Raw genomic sequence first — 12505 nt, forward strand, 5'->3', positions numbered from 1 at the left:
TGTCACTTTGTCATTAACAGTTTCAGAAGCCGCAGGATCAATACCCAGCATTCAGATTTGGCACGGTTCCCAATGGCAGCACCGAGAGGAACATCAAAAATAACTACCCGAACATGCATTCCTACATGACCAGATTCAACCAGCGCTCTGTGGAAGATGCTCTGGCCCACCTGAAATCAGGGTAAGCTGTGGGTCACATTAGTACCAGGTATCTGGGTGGGTTTCTCCAAGCCCAGGTCCCTGCCCTCGACCATGCACATGGTGCCAATGACAGCCCAAGATGACGGCTGGTTTAGTAAAGATTTTTTAAAAACCATCTTTCATCAGTTGTTTGCGGAAGAACTATGGGCCATGAATGAAGTGGTGGGGTTGGTATGATTAAGAACTTTAACACACAAGTGCTGATGACTTGCCCGCTGTTGCCTATGTGGGTGGTGAGAGTAGAGACTGACAACTTCAAACATCAGTGAGTAAGGGGAACTAACCCACAGGGCTACAGTGGGAAGGTAGGAGAATGGGCTGGACTCCACTGCTCGAGAGACCCACCTTGGACTCAGTGGTCTAAATGGGCTTTCTCTGCTGCTACAGTAGCCTTTGATGCCAAGGTCATTCACGTCTTCATCTAAACACCTCAAATGCAGTTAACCATCCTGCTTCCACTATTCGTTCCAACAATGCACTCCAGGTTTTTGCCATCCTGTAGTATGAGAAAGGTCCCTCACGGATCTATTTTTCCCTCCACATACGCTGTCAGACCTGCTGAGTGTTTTATGTATTGTTTTATTTCAGTTTTCTAGTGTTGGCAGTGTTTTACTCTTTGATCATTATTTTAAGTTGTGCAAAGCAAGGACTAGTTTGTAGCCTGGAGATAATTTCTTATCCAGGTCTCTGGCAAAGTTACCTTTCATATGGTGGATGCCCAACTCACTGAAGTGCTTCGCTGATTCTGGCTGGAGTTGACTCACTTCTTATAACAGCTGGTGTCAGAGAATTCAGGAGCAGAGCAATCTCCTCCCAGTTTTAAGAAACATCTCCCAGATTTATTCCCCTTGTACATTCAAGGAATTACAATCACATTAGACGGAGCAGATGGATGGACCAGAGGGACTTCATCCATCTGTCTACTCTTTGTTCCAATGCAGTCCTGCGGAAGCAATTGCAGGGATTGTGTACTGCTGCACTCTCTGGGGTCAGTACAGCTTCACAAACCACAAGCGTTAATCACAAGGACATTTTGCCTAGACTAGTCATTCCAAGTATTGAAGACAAAAAGGGATTAGATGAAATACAATTTCCTCAATAATTCAGAACAAGGGCATCGGTTACAAATGGATCTTGACCAATCTGAGTGCTGGAAATCTGGAAAGCATCCTGATCCCATGCAAACGAACAGGCCAGTAATCAGTTCAAAGTCCACACCAGCAACCTTCCTGGCCAGAAATGTATCAAATAAATGTAATTAAATAATCAAGGCAGGTTGGCGAAGAAGAGATTGTTATGCCACGATCTGATTAAATGCTGGAGAATAGTTTAAGGGTTAACTAGGCTCTTCCTGTTCCTCTTACACCAGCAGTCAAGATGGCACTGAAGGCGACTCTTTGCATACTGGTCCCAGGAGTGGATCTGCCATCATACGTTACAATCACTCCAGTCTTTTAAATCTTTATTTCAATCGCAGCATTCCTTCATTGGACGTTATCTCGCACTAAACGCTATACCCGTTATTCTGAATCCGTACACTGTGGACGGCTTGATTGTAATCATGTAGAGTCATTACTGTACCTTGGTACACGTGACAGCTATTAAAATGTCCCCACACTAATGGTAGGAGTCTCACACAAACAAAGATAGTTGTGGCTGATGGACCTCAGCCCCAGGGCATGACTCCAGAAGTGCCTCACCCTCTTCAGCTGCTTCATCAATTCACCAAGATGCAAGGTCTGAAGTGCGGATGTTTGCTGAAGATGGTACAATGGTCAATTCGATTCAAAACTTTGCAGTAAATGAGGCAGGCCGTGCCTATAGACAGCAGCCCTATAGATGCTCATTCCTTGCAGGTCTAGTGTGATTTTCTTGCACTCCAAGGAATGTTTGGGGCTCTGGTTGGTGGAAAAAGAGCAGGTGTGGCATCTCGTGCAGTTGCCGTAAGAACAGGAGTGGTGGATGGAGGCAGAGGAGTGAACACAAAGGGAACATTCCCTTTAAAAAGTTGAAAGGAGAGGAATAGGTTTAGTTTAGTTTAGTTTAGAGATAGTACGGAAACAGGCTGTTCGGCCCACCGAGTCGACCAGCGATCCCTGCATATTAACACTATCCTACACACACTAGAGACAACTTTTACACTTAACAAGCCAATTTACCTACATACCTCCACGTATTTGGAGTGTGGGAGGAAACCGAAGATCTCGGAGAAAACCCACGCGGTCACGGGGAGAACGTACAAACTCCGTACAGACAGCACCCATAGTCCGGATCGAACACTGGCCTCCGACGCTGCAAGCACTGTAAGGCAGCAACTCTACCGCTGCGCCACCGTGCCATGTTGGAATGTTGCTGAGGCTGGTGGAAATTGCAATGGATAATCCATTGAATACAGAAGCCAGTGGGGTGGAAGGTGAGGGCCAGGGGAACATTTCCTTTATCTGGACAGGATTGAGGTGAGAAGTAGTGGGGAAATAGATGATATGCAGTCAAGGATAGCCCACCATGATAGAGGGGAGGCTACCATTCGCAAAATACTCCGGCACCTCTGGAAAGTCCCCTCAGTGCAAATACTATGGAAATGGAACCGGAGAAATGGAATGGACACTTACAGACAGCAGGGTGGGATGAAATACAGTCAAAGTAACTGTGGGATTCTGTAGGCTTGTAATGTATGTTTGTCACTAACCTATTGCAAGATGGGAGACAGAGAGATCTGGAATAAGAAAAGTCTGAGATGGAATACATGAATGCGAGAGCAGGGTGGAAATTGGCAACAGAAGTAATGAAATCTTTGAAATCTGCAGGAAATAGCAGTGGAGGTAGCAGTAAAGAAGCACTGACATCACGTAAGACTGAAGCACAGATCATTCCATGTACCTCAAAAGCAGACGTGCGTAGATTAGACTCAAACACCGTTTTACAACTGCACCTTTGCTCCAGAGAAAGCGAGTGGAGTTGCAGTTGTTGGGCGTCATTAAATAGCTGGTGCTTCATTTATCAGGGACTCACCAACACTTCCCAAGCGGAATTAGGCATGGACTTGGCAGCAACACTCCGGTCGCAAATATGAATAAGTAAATTAAATACTCTTTCCAGCTGACGTGTTTCTCTCTTACAGGAAGCTTGATGCTTTTATTTACGATGCAGCTGTTCTCAATTACATGGCTGGGAAGGATGAAGGCTGCAAGCTGGTGACCATTGGAAGTGGGAAGGTGTTTGCCACGACTGGTTATGGAATCGCTCTGCAGAAAAGTTCTAAATGGAAGCGGGCCATCGATCTGGCCCTGCTACAGTTCCTGGGTGACGGTAAGCTCGAGGTTCTAGCCCCCACTTCACCAGGGAGTGAGTGGGTGGCAATAGGGAAAGTGAATGATGAACATTGGCCTTTTGCACCATTCAGCCCAGCATAATCAGTAGCAAAAACTCAGAGACCAAGCCCAGCATGGATGCCAAGTCAAATAGGGCAGGTGAACAGAAGCTCAGTAAAGAGAGGGGAGCTTAGTAAAGTGCGAGGAGCATCCCAGAGAGGAGAGGTTGCGGATAGGCAGGGGCTGGGTGCCTGAAGAAAACTGGTGTAGAATACTGGAACCATCAGGATTAGATAGTCACTGATCAATTCAAGCAGTTAAAGTGGGAAAAGTTTCTTCATTCTGGTTGAAGTGTAGAGGTGTTTCCCCAAGCTGTGGTTGGTGGAGCCCAGAAATAGAGAAAAAAGCCAGATACAAATGAGGAGGAAAGAAAGAGGATTTGTTGGTGGGGTTAGATAAACAATGACACAAACCAGACTGGTGAACGTCTATTTTGCTGTAAATATTCAACTATACTATATAAACCCATTCTATCTCACTCACAGTCCTGCTCACTCTTACCCTTCACATTTTCTGCTCACTGTAATACTTTATTTTCCATTTACACAACTGTCACTCCAAAGACGTACAGGTATGTAGGTTAATTGACTGGGTAAATGTAAAAATTGTCCCTGGTGTGAGTAGGATAGTGTTAATGTGCGGGGATCGCTGGGCGGCACGGACTCAGTGGGCCGAAGGGCCTGTTTCCGCGCTGTAACTCAAAAATCTAAAAAAAAAAACTGCTGCCATTCCTCCAACTAAAGCCACTTCACCGATCATTCACTTCTTACCGCATCTCCCAGCCCACTCAAATCAGTGTTTTAACATCTGCAGGTGACATACACAAGCTACACATTGTCTGGCTGACAGGGATCTGCAAGAAGGAGAAAAACGAAGTGACAAGCAGCAAACTGGATATCGATAACATGGCTGGTGTGTTCTACATGCTGCTGGTGGCCATGGGCCTCAGCCTGCTCGTCTTTGCCTGGGAGCATTTGGTGTACTGGAAGCTGAGGCACCTCGTGAAGGAAGCCAGCAAAACGGATTATCTGTTGGCTGTCAGCAGGGTAAGGTGCATGGGGAAGAGTGACCGAGAGTGATCGTTTGATTTGCATTACTCATTACCTATTACTCCCACTGGTAATAGGGTCACATCACCTCAGTGCTCGGAGTTTCTGAAGCTACTGTAATAAATCTTTCTTTTAGTTCATTAGGACACCCGAATGAGCCATGGCCCATCCACGTTGGTGTCCAAATCCACATTCCATTTTACGTCAATGACTCAAGACACCATATCCAGCATTTCATAAGATAAGCTCTTGCTCATGCTACGCTTATGAGTTTTTGTGAAAGTACAATTCTTAGATCTTACATTCCTGACCATTTTCTTAAATACACCTTTAACAACCACAGAAATCTGCCTTTAACTATCCAAACCCTGGTCTGGTCCATAGAACCCGAGGGCTCAGAATGAACCCCCCCATCACTTAATGGAGAATAGCACACCCTCAGCTCTGGTACTCAGTGCAATGCACACCTGACAGAGGCTCGGGCAGTAGCAAACACAGCGACTCCACATGGAGGTAATTAAACAATATTCAAACATGCAGCACTTTAACAAAGTTAGCAATTATTCAATGTTAAAAGCAACATGTGCAATTTTTATCCACTTTGCAAAACAACTATATTCAGGATAAATATAGATGCTCCATGCTACCACTGAGCCCAAATGTCATATCTCTGTTCAATCTCATTACTGGTTGAATCTCATATCATTCTCACGCTAGGAGCTTCAGTTTTATCCTCCATCTCAAACGACACACTGGTTGGGAAGTTAATTGGTCTCTTAAATTACTCGCAGTGTGGGTGGCTGGCAAGAGGATCAGAGCACAGTGTATGGGCAGAGCACGGATAAATGACAAGGGAGTAAGTGGGGAAATGGGATTGCTGAGTGATGGCACGCACTTGGTGAATCAAATGACCTAGAACAGATGGAAATAAATATGAGGAAGCATATTGTTTGTGTCAAGGACCCAAATTTGAAGCAACCACGAAAATACTGAGGAAATAGCATGTCAGAGGGCAATTGTCCTGCAGATACCTCAGCCTTTCCAGCATCTATAAGTCAGGGGATTAATGAAGTCCTGATCACTTGCCTGGATGAGTGCAGCTCCAACGGCTCCCGAGTGTCTCAGTACCACTCAGGAAGCAATCTACTCCACCAGCCTTCATCAACCATCTCAAAGATAACTTCCTTGCACAATACTACAGAGAGTACTAAAAACACACTACAGCAACTATTCCATAGCATCTCACAAACTCGCAATGTCTACCCACAAGAATTAGTGTGCATGATACTCCCATCACCTTTAGGTTCCCCTCCAAGTCTTACACCACCCTGACTTAGGAACATCAGCTGGTAGAGCCACTGCCTCACAGCACCACAGACCCGGGTTCATTCCTGATCTTGGATGCTGTCTCTGTGGAGTTAGCATGTTCACCCTGTGACCAAGTGGACTTCTTCCGGGTGCTTCAGTTTCCTCCCGCATCCCAAATGTTTCCCTTGGGATGGTTTATAGATTGATTGGCCTCTGTAAATTGCCCTCAGTGTATATGGAGTGGATGTGTAAGTAGTGTAACATAGAACTAATGTGAACGGTTGTAGAATGATGGTCTACTTGGTGGGCTGATGGGCCTGTTTCCATTCTGTTTCCCTCAATCAATCTTTCAATCAAAACATTTAGAAGACATTTGGACAGGTACATGGATCGGAAAGGTTTATAGACATCAGGACCAAACGGGACAAGCTTAGATGAGGCATCTTGGTCAGTGTGGATGATTTGTGTGGAATCATGTATTGACTCCATGACACATCTTGGAGTCAAATTCTGGATCTCCCTCTCCAACCGTGGAAGAGGTTGGAGAGGATGGAATTTCCTTACCGTGGAATTTCAACCATGGAATTTCCTTACTGTGGTTCAGGGTGGCATCTTACCAAGATGAAATGGGCAATGTTTGTGCCAATGATACCAACAACCTGTGGGTGAAAAATGCACAATTCCAAATCTGGATCAATTCTGAGAAGTGGGGAAATGCAAAGTGATCATAAAGGTGTTCAAAAATACTAGCAAGACGTTATTAAAATCAGCAGAAATACCCTACTTTTGTTAGGAAATGAGGGTGGTCTAGCCTTCCTGAAAATTAAAAGGATTTTGACAGACTATTTAAATGCTAATTTTACATCACATTTACTAGAGAGAGTTGTCTGTCAGATATGGTTGCCTTTCTAGCAGGGTCTCTAATCAGTAAAACTGTCACCTCACCATAACGGCTCTAGTTTGTTTGAACAGCAAACGTTAAGCCAAGTGCTCCATATTTTTGTCAGTGTTCCTCTCCATCGTTCTCAAATAGCAAATAGTAGAAAGTACTCAATGCAAAGGAATGGCTGCTTAAAGACTGAGCATCTCAGGTTATACAGGGGGCTTCCCAAACAGGGTTAGAGACCAAGAGTAGTCACAGTAGTGAGAAACATAAATACACCGAGCAGCGAGACACTGGCAGGGCTGGGCGATTTCCATCACAGAGATTTAAATGAACCAGGAAGGAACGTAGAATTGTCCCAACTATAATTTCCCAAACGGTTCCTAATGCCAAGGACATTGCACATCACATGCAGTCAAAGCAGGTTGAGAACGGAACCTCGGAGCATGGCCAGTTAACGAGGGGGTTCTCACCTCAGGGCAGTAGTTGACCCCAACCTTTATTTGTTACTTATTCATTCTGCATTGTTCTTAATCCAAAGCCATGTGTAAATCGGAATCCTTCCAGGTATAAATTCAAATTGACTTTAATTCCCCAAATCTCATCTCCCTAAATCCCCAGCGTTTGCGGTACATACTTTTTTTCAAAACTGTCAAATGAGGGCAATTGTTCCTTCTTACTTGTCAAAACACCATGACCTGCATCTTTATAGCAGATCAGAAACTGACACAACTACTGTTTAAAATGTAACTGCTTCCCGGGTCGAGTGTAGAACAAATTTTACTCGGTATCGGCCTCGGTCTGTGGGTACACGGTGCCTCGTGCATGCTGAGAAAGTCCTGACCACATTAAAATAAATCTATCTGCCATTAAGAAAATCAAATGTTCCAGCCTTTAGTCTTGGAAGCTGTAAATGAAAACCTGATCCTGTAGCTGCTTGATAGGTACGCAATTATTGGGATCATCCTTGAAGTTGTAGTGAATGCTAACGAGTGTTTCAACTCTGTTCCAGGGTGTTTACAGCTGTTTCAGTGGTGTCCATGTGGTCCCCAGCCCACTTCACATTGCATCTCCCATCATCTCTTCCAACTTCTCCCAAGCTGACATGTTGAAGATGCTGCAAGCGGCCAAAGACTTGGCCTCTGCCACAAATAGTGGAAGTGCCGCAGAGAGGGGCCCAAAAGCAACGGAGCCTGGGGTACCTGCAGGCAATAACATTTCCAGTTACCTTCCCAAAGGCCCATCGCAGAGTATCAAAGGTGCTTACATCACCGAGAGCAGACTTGCTGCCCGGGGACAATCAGCCCGCAACCCCTCGGTGCCAAGACCTCCAACATTTGTTTTACCCCCACTCACTGCTGTCAGAACACGTCCCCAGCAGGAGACAGGCTGGCCAGATCAGCCAGTTATTAAATACAAACGCAGGGCAAGTGGCAATCAACTTATCCCACATCCTAGTCTTTCTCGTCAACTTCCTGCACTTTCCCAATACGGCAAGGAATTCGATGAGGGAAAGAACGTGAGGTCTCCTAATATCCCATTTATCTACAGTCATGAATATTTACAGAATATCTATAATAGGAAATATTTCAGGAGGAGACTTCCCTTGCCTGGCAGGAGGTTACCCCACCCACCAGGAAGTGTGGGCGTTCAGAGTGGGCCAGATATGGTGAATGCCCAAAAACCTTACGTTGGAATGAATGAGAGATGGCTTGCAAGAAATCCTCGCCCTTCAATGTCATATCCCAAGCAGCAAGACCACAGCTCCTGCAGCAGGTGTTACTCTGGGTTACAGCCAGAGAAATTACCCCCGCTGACCAGACGGTCATCATACACCAGAGCACCAAAGGACGAGGAGGAGACCACAAGACTTCGGGTCAAATTAGGAAACTTTAAGTCAAGATCACAAGGAGAAATTGCTGGCTTATTCCACAGCTGTGACAGGGAGGGGCAGGAACCTGCTGGGAAATCTCCCAAGGTGAGGGAAGGGTTTCGGGGCCCCAGGAAAATGCACTCGGAGCACAGTTCACCCAGGAAGCTCAAGCATTCGCTGTCTGCCAGGCTCCCCTCCTACAGAGAGGCCTGCCTGCAAAGCTCAGTGAGCCTGAGATGCGCCTCCCTTGCACTGCAGCACCATTCATGGCCCAGACCCTCATTGTACGTCTGGCAGCACAGGTGGGGTTCCCAACAGCACAGCTGGTTGACTGAGCCCGGCCATTGGTCCTGTGACAGAGGCATCCGCATGAAGTACTTGGAAAAAAAGACCATGCACCAGGGCAGCGCTCCGAGACAGCCCGTAGCTGGCACGTGCAAGACCCTCCATCTTGGAACAAGGGCCAAGGGCAGCCTTCACCTGGAGTCTAGACGAGCAGGAGACAATTCCCCTCGTTTGAGAAAATGTGCAAGGATTTTAAGCTTGGAATCGGAGGTATAGGAACCAGAAACATTTAAATCAAATCACCAGGAGGGAAAAGTTCCTTCCAGTCAGAGACCCACTTCTTTGTTCAATTAGTTTAAATGACTTCACTCTCAAGGATCAGAGTGCAGTTTAATTATCAATGCATGAATATGGGTTTCCCCCCACCTTGCTCTACTCCATCACCTGTTCCACTTGCCCATAACCCCATGGAGCAAAAAGCTGTCAGCTCGCAGATCGAACATGGAAGCAAAGGATTGAATTCAGGAAAGCACGAAGACATCAACCATACTCAGGACTGTGGCACTCTTAAAACACAAGGCTTCGCCATGAAACGAAGCATTCAGTTTTTAAAAATCTGTTAAGTGTATTGTGTTTCCATGTGAACTGAACTTTTCTTGCCTTCAACTGATTGGCAACCACTAAGCTTCAGTCAGCCGTTGAGTGGTACTTAAAAAAACTCTAATCTGCAGAACAGCACTAACCTCAGCCACAAAATCAGAGGGCGAGTCAGCTCTGCTGGAGAAGCTCAGATCGCTTTGTTACCGTTGTTTCCGGTCATTAGTCAAGGTGTGTCGTAGTCTGCACCCCGAGAGACAGCCACCGCCCTCAAAGGCTCAAACATTTGGAATAATTAAGGGCTCCTTATGTGACACAGTCAGATGTAAACAACTAATCTTAATCTGAAATAAAAGAGATTTAACATTTCAGGTTGAAGACCTTTCATCTGACCTGGGAAAAGTTGGAAAAACAAACTGGTTGTCAGTTGCAGAGAAGGGAGAGTTAATGTCTGTGATGGAGAGACCAGGAGAAACTGAAAGACACAAGGGGCAGGGGTGGGAGCTCATTCATTGTAACTGGTCTGTCTGAAGGTGCTGTAAATGGAAGGAGACGTATATGGACAGAGGAGAGAAAATAATGCTTAAAAAAACTGAAATCCAAAATGTCTGTTATTTCAGTGAGCCAAGTTTAAACATTGCTCAGAATGGTAACTTCAAAAAGTGCACATTTAGAGATGTCAGAGTGAATTAAATGCCAACATTCCAATTAATGAGTTTTCAGAATCATTTAGTTAAATCATTACACAGGGAGGTAGAACACAGATCAATTTCATCCTGAAGTCAGAATTATTTCACAGGGATATAATTTCTAATATTGCAGAGAATTGAATTCTAATATTACAGAGATCAAGCTGTGTCCAAATAAACCAGATAAATCACATAGAACGAGATCTCAGAATGATGTACACAAGGGATGTCAGTAAGAATTAAATCCTGATATTAAAAACTCTCAACTTCTCATATCCCCTACCAAGAGATCAAATGGGAATAAAGTGGCAAAGTCAGACAGAAATGGAGCGAAAGTCTGACAGGTATTTGAGGCACCTGAATATAAATAATGCTCAAATTAAATAGTGAGACCACAATCTAAATTGAGCTCTCATCAAAATCAGAAAACGATTACAATGTGACTCAAGTTACAACTTCAAACAATTACCAAGAAATCTGACAAAATGAAATTCAACAATAAAAATCTATACCCAGCTGAGCATGGACACGGCACCTCAGGAGATCTCAGTACGAATCCATTACCGTTGGCAAGGCCAGTGTCAGAGTGAATTGTGTTTTGCCCTCACATGGCTAGTGGAAGCATCAGACAATTAACACTACTTGCATCCCTCATGAAATGGCCCTTTCCAAACAGTACCTGTTTTACATCCCTCTATATAAACACACCCAAGCCACACTGAATACATCCCCATCTTCCAAACCACACCCCAGCTTTCAATACCTCATTGCCGTGGAAACCTACTTACACAGACACCCTATTTTCTCCCTGCATCTCATGCCTCAACATAGATATTCCACAACATGGCCAAACCTCATTATAGATTCTTAAGATATATTATGGATGGCAAATGATAGTTAAAGGGTTGATGATGGGGATGCAATGTCAAAGATTTAAAGATTGCATGGATGAATTACAACAATTGTACATCCCTGTCTGGCGTAAAAATAAAACGGGGAAGGCATCTCAACCGTGGCTAACGAAGGAAATTAGGGATAGTGTTAAATCCAAGGAAGAGGCATATAAATTGGCCAGAGGAAGCAGCAAACCGGCAGAAATTTAGAATTTAACAGAAGAGGACAAAGGGGTTAAGAGGGGGAAAATAGAGCATGAAAGAAAGCTTGCAGAGAATATAAAAACTGACTGTAAAAGTTTCCTTGGATATGAAGAGTAAAAGTTTAATGAAGATAAATGTAGGTCCCCGACAGTCAGAAACAGGTGAATTTATAATGGGGAAACAAGGAAATGGCAGACCAGTTAAACAAATAGGTGTAGGAAGGAACTGCAGATGCTGGTTTAAACCGAAGATAGATTCAAAAAGCTGGAGTAACTCAGTGGGACAGGCAACATCTCTGGAGAGAAGGAATGGGTGACATTGCTGTCTGTCCTGCTGAGTTACTCCAGCTTTTTGTGCCTATCTTCGGTTAAGCAAGTACTTTGTTTGTGTCTTCCTTAGTGAAGACAGAACCAATCTCCCAGAAATACTAGGGGACCGAGGATCTAGTGGGAGGGAGGAACTGAAGGGAATACACATTAGTCAGGAAATGGTGTTAGGTAAACTGTTGGGACTAAAGGCAGATAAATCCCCAGGGCCTGATGGTGTGCATCCCAGAGTACTCAAGGGGGTGACTCTAGAAATCGTGGATGGATTGATGATCATTTTCCAATGTTCTATAGACCCTGGATTGCTTCCTGCGGACTGGAGGGTAGCTAATGTAACCCCACTTTTTAAGAACGGAGAGAGAGAAAACAGCGAATTATAGACCAGTTAGCCTTACATCGGTAGTGGGGAAGATGCTCGAGTCCATTATTAAAGATGTTATAGCAGTGCATTTGGAAAGCAGTGACATAATTGGTCAAAGTCAGCAAGGATTTATGAAGGGGAAATCATGCTCGACTAATCTGGCAATGAGCTCCACAGATTCACCATGCTCTGGCCAAAGCAGCAGCATCAATAATCATTGTTTCTGGGTTTCAATAGACAATAGACAATAGGTGCAGGAGTAGGCCATTCAGCCCTTCGAGCCAGCACCGCCATTCAATGCGATCATGGCTGATCACTATCAATCAGTACCCCGTTCCTGCCTTCTCCCCATACCCCCTCACTCCGCTATCCTTAAGAGCTCTATCCAGCTCTCTCTTGAAAGCATTGAACCTCATAGCATCCTACAACCACCACACTTGTGCAGTTCAATGCGCACGAGGGACG

At 44.8% G+C, this 12505-nt stretch overlaps 1 protein-coding gene across 1 annotated transcript in view; it reads left to right on the plus strand.

Moving 5' to 3' along the window:
• The window catches only part of LOC144594926 (glutamate receptor ionotropic, NMDA 2C-like), a 53141-nt gene extending 43282 nt beyond the window's left edge, over nt 1-9859 (plus strand). The window contains exons 10-13 of the mRNA XM_078401856.1: nt 21-181; nt 3323-3510; nt 4386-4618; nt 7825-9859. Of these exons, the coding sequence (XP_078257982.1) occupies nt 21-181; nt 3323-3510; nt 4386-4618; nt 7825-9246 (2004 nt within the window). The 3' untranslated portion in view covers nt 9247-9859. The remainder of the gene's footprint in view (nt 1-20; nt 182-3322; nt 3511-4385; nt 4619-7824) is intronic.
• The last annotated feature ends 2646 nt before the right edge of the window (nt 9860-12505 follow it).

Source organism: Rhinoraja longicauda, chromosome 6 (assembly GCF_053455715.1).
Source record: "Rhinoraja longicauda isolate Sanriku21f chromosome 6, sRhiLon1.1, whole genome shotgun sequence".
NCBI lineage: Eukaryota > Metazoa > Chordata > Chondrichthyes > Rajiformes > Arhynchobatidae > Rhinoraja > Rhinoraja longicauda.